Raw genomic sequence first — 15,010 nt, 5'->3', positions numbered from 1 at the left:
CTGCCCGGGAGTGCCATGCATGCATGGTGCCGCCCCCTGCGCCGGCCAAGGCGTAGCTGGCAAGCGGCAGAGACGGAGCAGGCTGACCACCGGCTGGGCCACCAGCTGGCCCAGCCCAAGGGAGGTAAGGCACCCGCCGGAAAAGGGGAAAAAAATGGCGGACAGCCTTGCTTGGCGACCCCCGTGAAATGGTCAATCGACCCCAAATGGGGTCGCGACCCATAGGTTGAGAACCGCTGTTTTAGTGACCGTTCAAAGTTACAACTGCACTGAAAAGGGTGACCGCTTCATGCACAGACTGTCGTGAAATCAGGATGGACCACAGGCACCCCACATTAGGCATGCCACTGCATCCAGCACCAGTTGCAATTTCCAAATGGTCTTCAAGGATAACGCCACGGAGAGTGGGTTGCAGTAGTCCACACAGGAGTTGGTTCAAACATGAGCGACTGTGAGGAATTAATTGCATATTGTGAGCAATATAATGGAACACTGTGGTTTTCTGGAATATGATGGCATTTGATACGGGGAGTCCTCGACTCGCGAGCACAATGGACCCCAAAGTTTCCATTGTTAAACTGTTTAAGTGAGCTTTGCCCCATGTTACACCTTTTGTTGCCACAGCTGTTCAGTGAAATCACTGCAGTTGTTAAGTGAATCATGCAGTCATTAAGTGAATCTTGCTTTACCCCCTCCCCCTTCACTTTGCTTGTCAGGAAGCTGTCATAAATGGAAAGTCACAAGTGGTGATCACATGACGCCAGGACACCGCAACCTTTGGCTCGAACTAATACTCAGCCCATTAGGAGGCAATGTGTGTGTTGTGATAGCAAGAGCCGAAACAGCCTAAAACAGTAGCAACAAATGAGATGCTGAGGGCCCTAATTACATTAAGGGCAGTAGCTGTCAAAGCCATCAGGATCTTGGTGGTGTGATCCTTGCCAGAACACTAATATTAACAGATCACAGGCCACCACCAGTGATTGCAAAACCACACTTTTTGTCCAAGCAGCACAAAACATGGATGAACAAGAGACTAAAATGCAGAAATCAGACTATGCAATGAAAAATGGTTGTTCCTCATCCTTCAAATGTATAAAGCACAGCTGTGAGTCAACCAGGTACTACAACCACACAAAGAGCAATTGTGATGGCCATGGCGGAGCCCACATGGTGGAAGATAGATGGTCCATTTGAGCTAGTGGGGAAGGAACCAGGCTAGAAAGTAGGAGAGTGTGAGTTCTAGACCCACCTTAGCCATGAAAGCCAGCTGGGTGACTTTGGGCCAATCACCAGGAGACTGGGAGTTCTAGTCCTGCCTTAGCCATAAAAGCTGACTGGAAGATTTTTGGCCAGTCTGTCTCAGCCCAATTCACCACACTGGATTGTTGTTATGGAGAAAATAGGAGACAAAAGGTGTTGGATATGTTTGCCACCTTATTTGTAAACATAATAAAGGTGGTATACAGATAGGTAGATAGATGAATATAGATAGATAGATAGATAGATAGATAGATAGATAGACAGATAGATGATAAATAGATAATAGGTAGATAAGATATAGATAATAGACAGAGATGATAGACAGATAGTAGATACATGATAAAAGATAGATAGATAGATAGAGTTAGATATAGATAGAATAGATGATAGATATAGATGATAGATATAGTTAGATATAGAGAAATGGATGATAGAAAGATAGATAGATAGATAGATATAGATATAGATAGAAGAGATGATAGATATAGATGCTAGATATAGTTATAGAGAAATGGATGATAGATAGATAGATAGATAGATAGATAGATAGATAGATAGATAGATAGATAGATAGATAGATAGATAGATATGAGGAGGAGGGGCCTTCTTGACAGTTATGTATATGCCATTTGAGTGAAGCTTATGATGTTATCATGACTCCACCCCCCACCATGATTTCATCCTCCAGCCTCATTTTAACAGGATTGGCTGATACCGCTTAGCTCAGTGATGGCAAACCTTTTAGAGACTGAATGCCCAAACTGCAACCCAAAATCCACTTATGCATCGTCGAGTGCCGGGAGGGTGTGGCCAATTGGATGGGCATGGCCAATTGGGTGGGCGTAGCTGCGGTGGTAACGGCAGACTAGGTGGGACTAAAAAGTTCAACCAATCAATTCCAACTTTGCAAGATCTTTTTTTTCCGCGAGAAGTTGAAATTGACTGATTGAACTTTTTTTTTTTTTGCACATGGTGGTAGAGGCCTAAAGCGAAAAGGTTTTATAAAACGCAGCTGAAGGCCTAGGACTGGGGCGACGGCGCGCATGCCCAGAGGGCTCTGAGTGCCGCCTCTGGCACCCGTGCCATAGGTTCGCCACCACCGGCTTAGCTGGTCTGCCTCCAAGTGTTCTTAAAAGTAAATTTAAAACAAGAATGTGTGATTCCCCTGTTGTGAACATAGAATACAATAAGGTTGGAACGGACCTTGGAGGTCTTCCAGTCCAACCCCCTGCTCAATCAAGAGACCCTCTACCATTCCATGGATGTCCAGTCTCTCACTTCTAGTGAAGTAGCACTCACAACTTCTGGAGACAAGATTGTTTTGATTGAATTTAGGATCTTCCTTGAAAATTCCAGTCCTGCATTGAAGCTGTTACTTTCCCCCCAAAAAAGAATGATACTCCAGACTGGTATTTTTCAAATTGGTCAACTTTGAAATAACTGGGGCTTCAGCCTCACAGATGTGGTAAGAATTGGCACCTACACATCTCAAAGTTGCAGAGGTTGGGAAATAGTGACTAGTGCAGGGGTAGGCAACCTTGGCTCTTTTATGACTCGTGGACTTCAACTCCCAGAATTCCTGAGCCAGCCTGGCTCAGCTTGGAAACCTCTCCTTTCCCTCAGCATGGCTGGCTCAGGAATTCTGGGAGTTGAAGTCCACAAGTCATAAAAGAGCCAAGGTTGCCTACCCCTGTCCTAGTGGATGCATTAGGATGGTAAAGAGACACCCTCTTGTGGCTAGAGGTGAAAACACGTTTGTTTCATACAAAAGAGGTCATTACATGAGTAGAAAAAGTACGGCTGCTTTTTGTTTTACAAAGCTGGCACCATAATTTCCACTAGCATAGTTTTAATTTATACCAAACTTGTCTTTCTGTATGGACTGTTATGGTGCATGGTTACTGACTGTTTTGTTAATATTTTGCCTAAAAAGAAAGAGGAAAGAAAAGCTTGCTTTTGGGCTTAATGTTGAAGAATAGACCATTTTATGTGCCAGCAGCGGTATAAGAGCCTGCACCATGATTACAATTCTCAAAACCTTCCTAGTCCATGGCAGTAGCAATATTTTTAGTTCTAGATTTAACTTCCTAAAGTACATCTACGTTCTACTCCTGGCAATTTCTGTAAAATTACAGAATAAACAGACTATGACCACAATTGAGCCCAAAATTTCAGACAAATTGTTGTCCAATCTCTTCTTAAAAACTTCCAGTGTTGGAGCATTCACAACTTCTGGAGGCAGGTTGTTCCACAGGCTAATTGTTCTGTCAGGAAATTTCTCCTTACTTCCAGGTTGCTTCTCTCCTTGATCAGTTTCCATCTGTTGTTTCTTGTCCAGCCTTCAGGTGCTTTGGAAAATTGGTTGCCCGCTCTTCTTTGTGGCAGCCCCTCAAGTATTGGGACCATGCTATCATGCCATCTCTGGTTACTAATTTTATTTCTCAACTTAATTAATCTTATTTCATAACTTACTCAGGATTACTTTTTTAATGGACTTCCTACTGTTAAAAATAGGCACTTTCTAGTCCACCAAATGTTTGTTCAATATAATCTGGGAAATGTGTAGTTGTTTTCACAAAGCTTAATCTGAGCCAATCTTTTTCTACCTTGGCCACTTTTAAGATGTGTGGACATCAACTTCCAGAAGTCCCCGCCAGTAAGTCCGCACATCTTATAAACTGTTCTAAACTTTCAGAAAAGGTTGAATTACCTCTCCACTGTCTTATAGAAACTATCAATGGCATTTGAAAGAGGGAGGCATATCATTGACTTATTTTTTTTTTTTTTAGTGGTTCCCCCCCCCCCAAATTCTCTTTGTATGCCGATCTTCAAAAATCTTCTCAGGGTACTGTCTGCAAAATCTCCCCATGATTGTCCTCACCTTGGCATACAATAAACACTGTATCTTGTGAAATTATTTTGAGGTTGGTTTTTTCAACGCAATTGTTTTATTCGAGAATGCCCTTCCTCCTCAGGTTGAGGCCCCATTTGGTCAAGTTATTAATGCACCGGGCTAGAAAGCGGGAGACAGTGAATTCTAGTCCCACCTTAGCCATGAAAGCCATCTGGGTGACTTGGGGCCAATCACCAGGAGACGGTGAGTTCTAGTCCCCCCTTTGTCATGAAAGCCAACTGGGTGACTTTGGGCCAATCACCTGCAGAGTGCAAGTTCTAATCCTGCCTTAGGCATGAAAGGCACCTGGGTGACTTTGGGCCAATCAGCAGGAGCAGTGAGTTCTAATTCCCCCCTTTGTCATGAAAGCCAATTGGTTGATTTTGGGCCAATCACCTGGAGAATGCAGGTTCTAATCCAGCCTTGACCATGAAAGCCATCTGGGTGACTTTGGGACAATCACCAGGAGACGGTGAGTTCTAGTCCCCCCTTTGTCATGAAAGTCAACTGGGTGACTTTGGGCCAATCACCTGCAGAATGCAAGTTCTAATCCCGCCTTAGGCATGAAAGACATCTGGGTGACTTTGGGCCAATCACCAGGAGTGGCGAGTTCTAATTTCCCCCTTTGTCAATGAAAGCCAATTGGTTGACTTTGGGCCAATCACCTGGAGAATACAAGTTCTAATCCCGCCTAGGCCATGAAAGCCATCTGGGTGCTTTTGGGACAATCACCAGGAGATGGCGAGTTATAGTCCCCCCCTTATCATGAAAGTCAACTGGGTGACCTTTGGCCAATCACCTGCAGAGTGCAAGTTCTAATCCCGCCTTAGGCATGAAAGCCAGCTGAGTGATTTTGAGCCAGCCCAACTCACCTCACAGGGTTGTTGTTGTGGAGAAAACAGAAAGAGGAAGGTGTGCTGGATCTGTTTGCCCCCTTGAGTTATATGTAAAAATAATAAGGTTGAAATACACACAAATAAACAAATAATGGTCTGACGCATTAACCAAGATTGAAGTTAGAGACATGTTCTCTGAAAACAAACCCAAACCCAGAATGTGGAAGCTGCAGCCGGTGCAACTCGTATTTCCGTGCAAAATGCAAACGTGAATGTCAACGCAACGTGAAGCCATTTATGAGGAGGATGTTGGGATGGCTTTGTTCCATTTCTCTGACTTTATTGTTTCACTTTGAGAGGAACACGGTCGGTTCATGTTCAATACCGTTTTGCAAAACAAAGGAACATAACTCACAGCTCTTGCGAAGGAACTGACAAAATGGTACAGTCGGAAACGGAAAGAACCGCGCGGCCCACCACCCAGCTTCTTCTGAAAAAGAAAAAAATAATAATAATCTACTGACCAGTTATTCCAACCAAGAGAGGAAGGAGCTTAAGATCCAGTTACATGTCTCAAAGTTTTGACTCTTTTAACCAATCCTGTATCTTCTACAGATGGAGGCCTACTCTTCCCACTCATTTTAAACTTAGTGCGGACAATAAAACATTTGCCACTGTGCCTCCACAAAGCGTTTCTGATTTCCTAATCTAGCCCATAGCCACGATATTCTCTGGAGGTCTCCCCTCCAGGTACTGCTCAAGTTTGACCCCGCTTAGCTTCTCAAGATAGAAAAACTCAACAGGTGTGTGGTCGCCTGCCCTTCTATTATCTCCCTTTTGGGATTCAGTTAAGAGGAGGACGTTCACCTGAACTGGAAGTTATTGTACAAATTACTACACAATACATATATAATGCCTGCCATGGAAGGCCATGAGAAGGTGGAGAATTTCTAGGGAAATTAGAGACTGCAGCGAGACTATACAGCAAGAGATCTCAAGTCATTCATTCTAGCATTACGGGCAGAGTTGCATTGTCAGCAACGTGCAATGGAAGAAACGCTTCGGGAACACCCCGATGTTAGGTCTGGTTTTAGCCAACTTCGACAGCAGCCTTCCGTAATTTAATGCCTTCTGGCGGAGTTCAACCAATTTCCGCCACAGCCCAACGAACACCCGGATAGTTATCTGGAGGGCGTAAAGCCAGGGAAAGCTGAATCAGAGTTTTGTTACTGTGCTAAACTGACGATATAAATCACCAATCATGCAGAAGGGCTTTGCATCCTATATTTTGTAACTCCAAGGCAGCTGATCCTACTTGCTCTCTTACTATGAAATTACAAGAAATGTGTGTGTGTGTGTGTGTGTGTGTGTGTGTGTGTGTATCAAAACTCCTGGGTTGGTTTTTTTTTTTTTTTTTAGCTACCATTGTCTCCCCTCCAATAATGTAAAAAAAGGAAAAAAAAAGAGGTTCAAATACATAAGCTACTTGGTTGGGTATAGATGACTTGGGTTGATCCTGTACAATTCAATTTGGAAATCTGATAGCTCTGTTCTCTTATTTATCTATTTATAACTCAATTTCTTAAAGATTTTGTTTATAAAGGTGTTTCTGTTACAGGTAGCTATGACAAAGAACTACTTAGAAGCCTCTGATACATTTCCTAGGAGATCATGAGTAGTATCTTTTCTTCCACAGAGGGAGCAACGCAGAACTGAGAAACAGCTAACGGTAACCCTGAATTGGATGCTACCTCCTTCATCACCAAGATCATGATTTTTAAAGTCCTTTTGGTGTTTGATATTTACATTCCCCACTCTGTAGAGTTTTAGCTAAGATGACAGCTGTATCGTCATCTCATTTAAAAACTGGAAAGGTAAAGAGGTGATTGACAAGAGGGAAGGAAGAGACTCTAAAAGATATGATTTGGGGGGGGGGAATCAGCCCTGCCTTTGGATTAAAAAAAAAAGGAAAGGCTGCTTTAAAAATAAATATGTTTTTATGCAAGGAGTTTGGGACAGTGTATCTCACCCTTGGCAAGTTTAAGATGGGGGGAATTCAACTCCCAGAATTCCTCAGCCATCTCTGCTCTTCTGGGAGTTGAAGTCCATCCTTCTTAAAACTTGCCAAGGATGAGAGACACTGGTTTAGGGTAGTGTTTCCCAAACTTGACAATTTTAAGGCATGTGGACTTCAACTCCCAGAATTCCACAGCCAGTGTTGCTGGCTGTGGAATTCTGGGAGTTGAAGTCCTCATGCCTTAAAATTGTCAAGTTTGGGAAACACTGGTTTAGGGGATGAAGAAATCTGCCACAAGGTAAAATATACATTAATGGAGACCCAGAGTTCAAGTATGCTCTCATCTCCTTGAATTCCATAGATAAATGATTTAAAACAGCATATAGACCAGCGGTTCTCAACCTGTGGGTCGCGCCCCCTTTGGGGGTCGAATGACCCTTTCACGGGGGTCGCCTAAGACCATCGGAAAACACATATTTCTGATGGTCTTAGGAATCGAGACACCGCTCCAGATCCGTCTCCGCATGGCCTCCTCCGCCATTTGGAGAGAGAGGGGGGGGAGGGAGGGAGGGGCACTTTCGCTTTCCTTCTCTCTCTCTCTCTCTCTCTCTCTCTCTCTCTCTCTCTCTCTCTCTCTCTCTCTCAGGTGAACTTACCTCCTACAGGGCTACTGATTGGCCCTGCGCCCGGGTGCCCCATCCCCTGGGAGAAGAGAAAGAGGAAAGAGAGAGAGAAGAGAGAGAGAGGAAAGAGAAAGAGAGAGGAACGAGAGAAAGAGAGAGAGGGAAGAGAGAGAGAAAGAGGGAGAGGAATGGCACTTCTCCAACCAGGCTGGGCGGAGCCGACGGAGCGGGCTTCCTGCCCCCCCTCCCCGGCCAGCTGGATGGGGGGTTGGGGGTCACCACAACATGAGAAACGGTATTAAAGGGAAGGTTGAGGAAGGTTGAGAACCACTGATATAGACTGAAACGATCAGATGAGCAAAATTAAGGTAGAAGCTGATGCTCGTTCACAAGCAAAACACACCATTAAGTTTCTAAGGAGGGATCCAGAGAATAGAAAATGAAGAAAAAAAATTTCACACCCTATTGGGAAAAAATGGACACACATCAGCAAAAGAAATAGGCAAGTTAACTCTATTCTGAGACACACTAAAAAAAAACAAGGTGCAGTTTTTAATGAGGTCACAAAAGCTCAGAAATTTGCCCCCCCCCCCAAAAAAAAAGCGTATTCTTGAAAGACAGGCACAGATCACCTAACCACCTTAGTCTGATTAGAAAGCCCAAGGAGAGGGAAAACTGGGACCAAAGGATGGGAAAGCAAAGTCTCCAGAAAAGAGGAGAAATTTAGTTAGTAATTGGGGGGGGGGGAAACACAAGTGAAAAATACCACACAGCAGCTCAAGTACTTCATATTTCTTCACAAGATAGATACTGACATATTGAACAATACATAAAAATTGTAGGAAACTATTAATACTTTATGATCTCTGTGTGTTTATGTGCACTGATATACACACACAGTTATATACAGCAGACGATTTCAGCTAAATTCTGAGAAAAACTGGAAATTCCCAAGTATCCAGGCGCTCAGACATCACACAGTTCATTAGCCAAGCCAAAGGTTTTCTTAAGATAAAAGAAACCAGAGTTTCATCCTGGTTCCCCCAAATGCCTCATTTTGACATCCAGCCAATTATACCACGATTCAGTGTTTCCTGCCTCTTAGCGGTCTAACACTGTAGTATTTAAATATACATAGATCATAAAAAACGATTTACTGATCACAAGCACCAAAAACAGAATTGACATCAGACCTTTGTAGAAAAGGATACTGGAATTTTTCCTCAAATTCATGCAACATAGCTCAAAATGATAGACACTGTAATCTGATTATTTTTCAGTAGTCTCCTGCCGGGCACGGGGATGGGGGGTGGGCAGAAGGGAAAGAGGAAAACTCATGTGGAATCTTATAATCTTTATATTTTATAAGTGCAAAGTTCCAAATTGTTATTGGCTTTGGTTTGGTTCGAAAGATGTTTGCTTCTGACATTGGCATGTTCCGTTTATGAAAACTGTCACCTATCCTGCCTGTTTTTCCATCCCTGTTTGTATCCAGCCATTACGCTAAAATTCCACATTACGCTTGTGGAACCTCAAATGGAGAAAGAGAATTGAGATGATTTAATTTAATGTATAAAAAGGGAAAAAAAAGGAAAGAAAAGATGAGGAATCTTACACACGCCTGTCGAAAGCAGCCGAAGCCAAGAACGGGAACTTTAAAAAAAACAAAACCAAAAAAAGCTTTTAGAAATGCTGTCTGTTGCCTTCTAAATAAGAGAACTGAAATTATTAAGTGGACAGCGTCCTTCAAAAAAAGAGAGAAAAGAACACACCCTCTAAATAAATCTGGATCCAGCCAACAGATGCTTCTACAATATCTTAAATAATATATATTTTGGCTCGATTCCAAGCCATCCCATCTCAGTCACAATAATATATCACTTGGCTGAATATGTCACCCCTACACCCCCCCACACACACGTATCAGACTACCCAAAGTCCTCCAGAATGTCAGCTGAAGTCCCCAAAAGAAGTTGGGCAAGTTACACATGCGAAGGTTGTGGCTAGGATGGTAAGACTTGCATGGACTCGCTTCCTCCGAGCTTTCGAGGTTTGGCAAACCTACAAAGACAGCAGCACGGTGAGGATATTATCTAACGTGACACGACTTGGCTCTTTTGTATGATAATTACAAGAATCCGCAAACTCATGTGTGTTTGTTTTTTGTGGTGGTGGTGGTGGTGGTAGTTGTAAACAGGAGGTGGAAAGAGAATGGAACAGCGGGCGCGAAGTTGAAAGAGGCCAACTCCAACGGATGCTAGTCCAGTTATGTGGGAGATTCTTCCATCGGAGGTGTGGGTTATTTCCCCCCCCCTCTTCTGCTACGCTGGTTAGAGGACGGGTCCTACCAGTTGTGATTGTCCCATTCTTCTTCGGTGGCCGAAGAGGGTTCTTTTGTGCCCTTTTTGGCTTTGCCCTCCCCGGCGGTGTTCTCCCAGTTGGTCTCCCAGTTTTCCCAGCTGTCGCCATTACTGTTCTTGTTGTTGGAAACGGTGCCCGAACCCCAAACATCCCAGCTGTCAGAGCTTTTCTTCTCCGCCGAATTGTCCACGTACGTCCAGCTGTCGCTGCTCGGGGACTTGTGGGTTTTGGGTGGGTCTGAATTGCCGAAGGTCTCCCAGAAACTCTGATCCACGGAGTTGTTCTGGTAGCTTTCGTTTTTGCTGTTCTGGTAGCTCTCCGCTTCCGGTGGCCTTTCAGAAAAAAGGAGCAGAGGGAAAAGAAGAACTCGGTTAGTTCAATGGAAGCTAATCAAGGAGAGAAGCAGCCTAGAACCGTGGTGGCGAACCTATGGCACGGGTGCCAGAGGTGGCACTCAGAGCCCTCTCTGTGGGCACGCGCGCCGTCGCCCCAGTCCTAGGCCTTCAGCTGGGTTTTATAAAACCTTTTCGCTTTAGGCCTCCACCGCTGTGTGCAAAAAAAAAAAAAAAGGTTCAATCAATCAGTCAATTTCAACTTCTTGTGGAAAAAAAAAAAAGATCTTGCAAAGTTGGAATTGATTGATTGAACTTTTTAGTCCCACCCAGTCTTCCGTTACCAGTGCAGCCACGTCCACCCAGTGGGCCACACCCAGCCAATGGGCCACACCCACCCGGCACACGACAATACATAAGTGGGGTTTGGGTTACAGTTTGGGCACTCGGTCTCTCAAAGGTTCGCCATCACTGGCCTAGAACTAAAGAGAAACTTCCTGACAGATAGAACAATTAACCAGTGGAACAACCTGCCTCCAGAAGCGGTGACTGCGCCAACACGGGAAGTTTTTAAGAAGAGACTGGACAGCCATTTGTCTGAAATGGCACAGGCAGTCCTTGACCTACGCCCACAACTGAGCCCCAAATTTACGCTGATAAGTGAGACATTTGTTAAGTGAGTTTTTGCCCCATTTTGTGAGCTTTCTCACCACAGTTGCTAAGTCAGTGGTTCTCAACCTGTGGGTCGGGACCCCATTTGGGGTCGAACGACCATTTCACGGGGGTCGGCAAACAACGCAGTCCGCCATTTTTCCCCCTTTTCCTTAGCTGTGCTACTCCCTTTTATTCTATTGGCTTTTGAAAGCCAATAGAATAGACTCTCTTGAATAAAGTCTAATTCTATTGGCTTTCAAAAGCCAACAGGAATGGTCCAGGCTGTCTCTGCCCTGCTGAGCCCGCCAAAAGTCCCATTCTGCAAACGGTGCTGCACCAGTTGAGTAGTCCTCGACTTACAACCGGTTGAGTAATCCTCGACTTACGACCGGTTGGGGGGTCGCGGCATTAAAAAGGTTGAGAACCACTGGGCTAAGTGAATCACTGCAGTTGTTAAGTGGCTGTTAAGTGAATCTGGCTTCCCCACTGACTTTGCTTGTCAGAAGGTCTCCAAAGGGGATCACTTGATCCAGGGACACCACAAGCGTCATAAATATGATTCAGCTGCCCAGCGTCCAAATTTTGATTACATGACAACAGGGGTGCTGCCACGATCGTAAGTGTAAAAAACGGTCATAAGTCACTGTTTTTTAACGCTGTGGCAACCCAATTAACTGTTGTAAGTTGAGGACTACTTGAATAGGGTTTCAGCTGGACTAGAAGACCTCCGAGGTCCCTTCCAGCTCTTCTGTTATAATGTTAACACAGAAACAAAATGGGGCTGCTCTATTGGTCAACCTCCTGAATGAACTTTCGGTTGTGGGTCAAGGAAAAAAAGGTCTTTCTAATTCAGTGTTTCTCAACCTTGACAATTTTAAGGCATGTGGACTTCAACTCCCAGAATTCCACAGCCAGCATTGCTGGCTGTGGAATTCTGGGAGTTGAAGTCCACATGCCTTAAAATTGTCAAGGTTGAGAAACACTGTTCTAATTAGAACCGTCCCAGAAATTATAAAAGCAAGGTAGCTATTTAGAAATTCCAGCTTAGGATGGCGGAAAGACTCCCCGTTCAACACAAAACAACTTCTTTTAAAATATGTTATTATGGTTGTTGTTGTTGTTGTTCTTGTTATTCCCATCAAGATTGATCTGAAAGCAGTACAGGTAGTTCTCGACTTATGACCGCCACGGAGGTCCAAATTTCTGCTGCAACGCAAAACCGTTGTTAAGAGAGTTTTTGCCCCATTTCCCGACCTTTCTTGCCCCGGTGGTTAAGTGAGTCACTGAGGCTGTTCAGTTAGTAACAGGGTTGTTAAGTGAATCTGGCTGCCCCGTTGAGTTTGCTTTTCAGAAGGTTGCAAAAGGGGATCACACGAAAAAACCCCCCGGGGACACTGCGACCGTCATAAATACATTCCAGTTGCCAAGTGCCCAAATTTTATGCGCATGACCCTGGGGAGGCTGCAACGGTCGTTAAGTGTGAAAAACGGTCATAAGTTACCTTTTTTTTCTAGTGCCGTTGTAACTTTGAACGGCCACTGAACAAATGGTTGTAATTTTTAAAAACCATGCTTGGCTGGGGAATTCTGGGAGTTGAAGTCCACCCATCCAAGTTGCCAGAAACACTGGCCTAGGTTCCTGAGGGAATATATATCTTTTTGAGATAGCCTGGACTTCATTTACAAGTTACCGTATTTTCCGGCGTATAGGACAACTCGGCGTATAATACGACCCCCAACTTCAGCACCGATTTCCATGCCTAGAAAGTCGTCTTATACTCCGGAAACTACTGTAATTTCCGGTGTATAAGACGACTCAGAGTATAAGACGACCCCCAACTTCAACGCCGATTTCCATGCCTAGAAAGTCGTCTTATATGCCGGAAACTACTGTAATTTCCGGCGTATAAGACGACTCGGCATATAAGACGACCCCCGACTTCGGCGCCGATTTCCATGCTTTAGAAAATCGTCTTATACGCCGGAAAATATGGTATATGTCAGAGATGTATCCTGAGCAGATGCATCTACCATACCTTTCAGAAGACCCGTCTGCTTTTCCAGAAAAGAAAGTGGTCATATCTCGCCAGCTTTTAGTACTTACTCCCTGGACCTGTGGAGGGAAGGAAAAAAATAAGGCAAATTAAATGATTACAGAGAGAGAAAACAGTGGTACGCAAATATCAACCCTTTCCTTCTATCAGTTTTTGAAGCCAACAAAACAAAATGGCACCCAGCAAGCAACTACAGGTAGTCCTCAACTTACAACAGTTCATTTAGGGACTGTTCAAAAGTTACAATGGCACTGAAAATTGTGATTTATGACCCCTTTTCAAAGTCACGGTCTTTGCGGCATCCCCATGAATTCAGATGCTCGGCAACTGGTTCACATTGTGACCGTTGCTGTGTCCCCAGGTCACGTGATCCCCTTTTGCGACCTTCTGACAAACAAAGTCAATGGGGGGAATCCAGATTCACTTAATGACCACGTTACCAACTTAACAAATGCAACGATTTGCTTGACAACCGTGGCAAGAGAAATTGTAAAATGGGGGCAAACCCGCTTAGCAAATGTTTCATTTAGCAACATACATTTTGGGCTCCATTAGGGTTGTAACTCGAGGACTACCTGTATGTCCTTAAGCAAGCAGCATCCTGCTGGATTGGCCGGCTGGCCCAAGGTGGTTCAGCAGCCTGTTCTCCCGGGGCCTGACCCAATTGCCCCACAGAGCCCACCAGTCCCCTGGCCTATGGCCTTCAAAGGGAGTCCCACTGCCCTCTGGACTTAAGCCACCAATCCCCACAGGTTTCACGAACGGAAAGCGGACTGGCTTCTTCACCGACCCAAACTAAAATGGGAAGCCTCCCTGTCTGAGAGCTGAACAGGATTAAGATCTTTCTGGTAAATGTGCTTAGGGCAGTGATGGCGAACCTTTTAGAGACTGAGTGCCCAAACTGCAACCCAAAACCCACTTATGCATCGTCGAGTGCCGGGTGGGTGTGGCCCATTGGACGGGCGTGGCCAATTGGGTGGGCATCACTGCGGTGGTAACGGCAGACTGGGTGGGTCAATCAATCAATTCCAACTTTGCGAGATCTTTTTTTTTTTTCCACAAGAAGTTGAAATTGACTGATTGATTGAACCTTTTTTTTTTTTTTTTTTTTTGCATACGGCAGCGGAGACCTAAAGCGAAAAGGTTTTATAAAACCCAGCTGAAGGCCTAGGACTGGGCGACGGCATGTGTGCCCACAGAGAGGGCTCTGAGTGCCGCCTCTGGCACCCGTGCCATAGGTTCGTCACCACTGGCTTAGGGTAAGTCAGTAAATCACAGGATCTGGTTTCCTTTTTTGCTTTGATCCCAACATGACTGGAGCAAACCCATGGCGTGACTATAATGATTATAAAAAAACAAAAACAAAAAACCAACAACTATGATGCTCTGTTTGCAGTTTTGTTCTAGGTTTAAACAAATACTTTAAAGCAGTGTTTCTCAACCTTGACAATTTTAAGGCATGTGGACTTCAACTCCCAGAATTCCACAGCCAGCATTGCTGGCTGTGGAATTCTGGGAGTTGAAGTCCACATGCCTTAAAATTGTCAAGGTTGAGAAACACTGCTTTAAAGGTATATACAGGAGAGGTGTGGTTTGCCTCACTGAAGTACGCTCTTACCCCAAAGCCACTTCTCAAGAAAAGGACTAGGCCACATTTATGTGGAGTTAGCAAACCTTTATGTGCATACAAATACATTTAATAAAATAGACTCTCCTCTCCCCTTCTTCCTTTCCTTTCCTTTCCTTTCCTCTCCTCCCCTCCCCTCCCCTCCCCTTTCCCTCTCTTTTCCCCACACATTTAACCCTACAACCATTTGGCTAAAACAAATTTAAAACTAGGAGGCAACAGCACTTACCAGTTTTATTGAATAATGGCAGCAAAAAAAAACAGGAGGAGAGGGAGAAGACACATCAATTAACAAGTTTTAAAATGACTGGTGCTCACATTAAGCTGTTTCCATATTCCTTTGCAATACGG

The 15,010-nt window shown here is 44.4% G+C and overlaps 1 protein-coding gene across 6 annotated transcripts in view; it reads right to left on the bottom strand.

Annotated features, from left to right (window-relative positions):
• Positions 1–8,409: 8,409 nt before the first annotated feature.
• Positions 8,410–15,010, bottom strand: part of ARFGAP1 (ADP ribosylation factor GTPase activating protein 1) — a 52,041-nt gene continuing 45,440 nt past the window's right edge. For 3 of the 6 annotated variants that reach the window (XM_039342538.1, XM_039342539.1, XM_039342542.1), the window contains 2 exons: positions 13,015–13,091; positions 8,410–10,325 (listed from right to left, as the gene is read on the bottom strand). In XM_039342538.1, the coding sequence (XP_039198472.1) occupies positions 9,977–10,325; positions 13,015–13,091 (426 nt within the window). In that variant the 3' untranslated portion in view covers positions 8,410–9,976. The remainder of the gene's footprint in view (positions 10,326–13,014; positions 13,092–15,010) is intronic. The other 3 variants (XM_039342541.1, XM_039342543.1, XM_039342544.1) reach the window with 1 other exon arrangement.

Source organism: Crotalus tigris, unplaced genomic scaffold (assembly GCF_016545835.1).
Source record: "Crotalus tigris isolate CLP2741 ecotype Arizona unplaced genomic scaffold, ASM1654583v1 scf7180000017794.702064, whole genome shotgun sequence".
NCBI lineage: Eukaryota > Metazoa > Chordata > Lepidosauria > Squamata > Viperidae > Crotalus > Crotalus tigris.
This window is presented reverse-complemented; position numbering and strand designations above follow the sequence as displayed.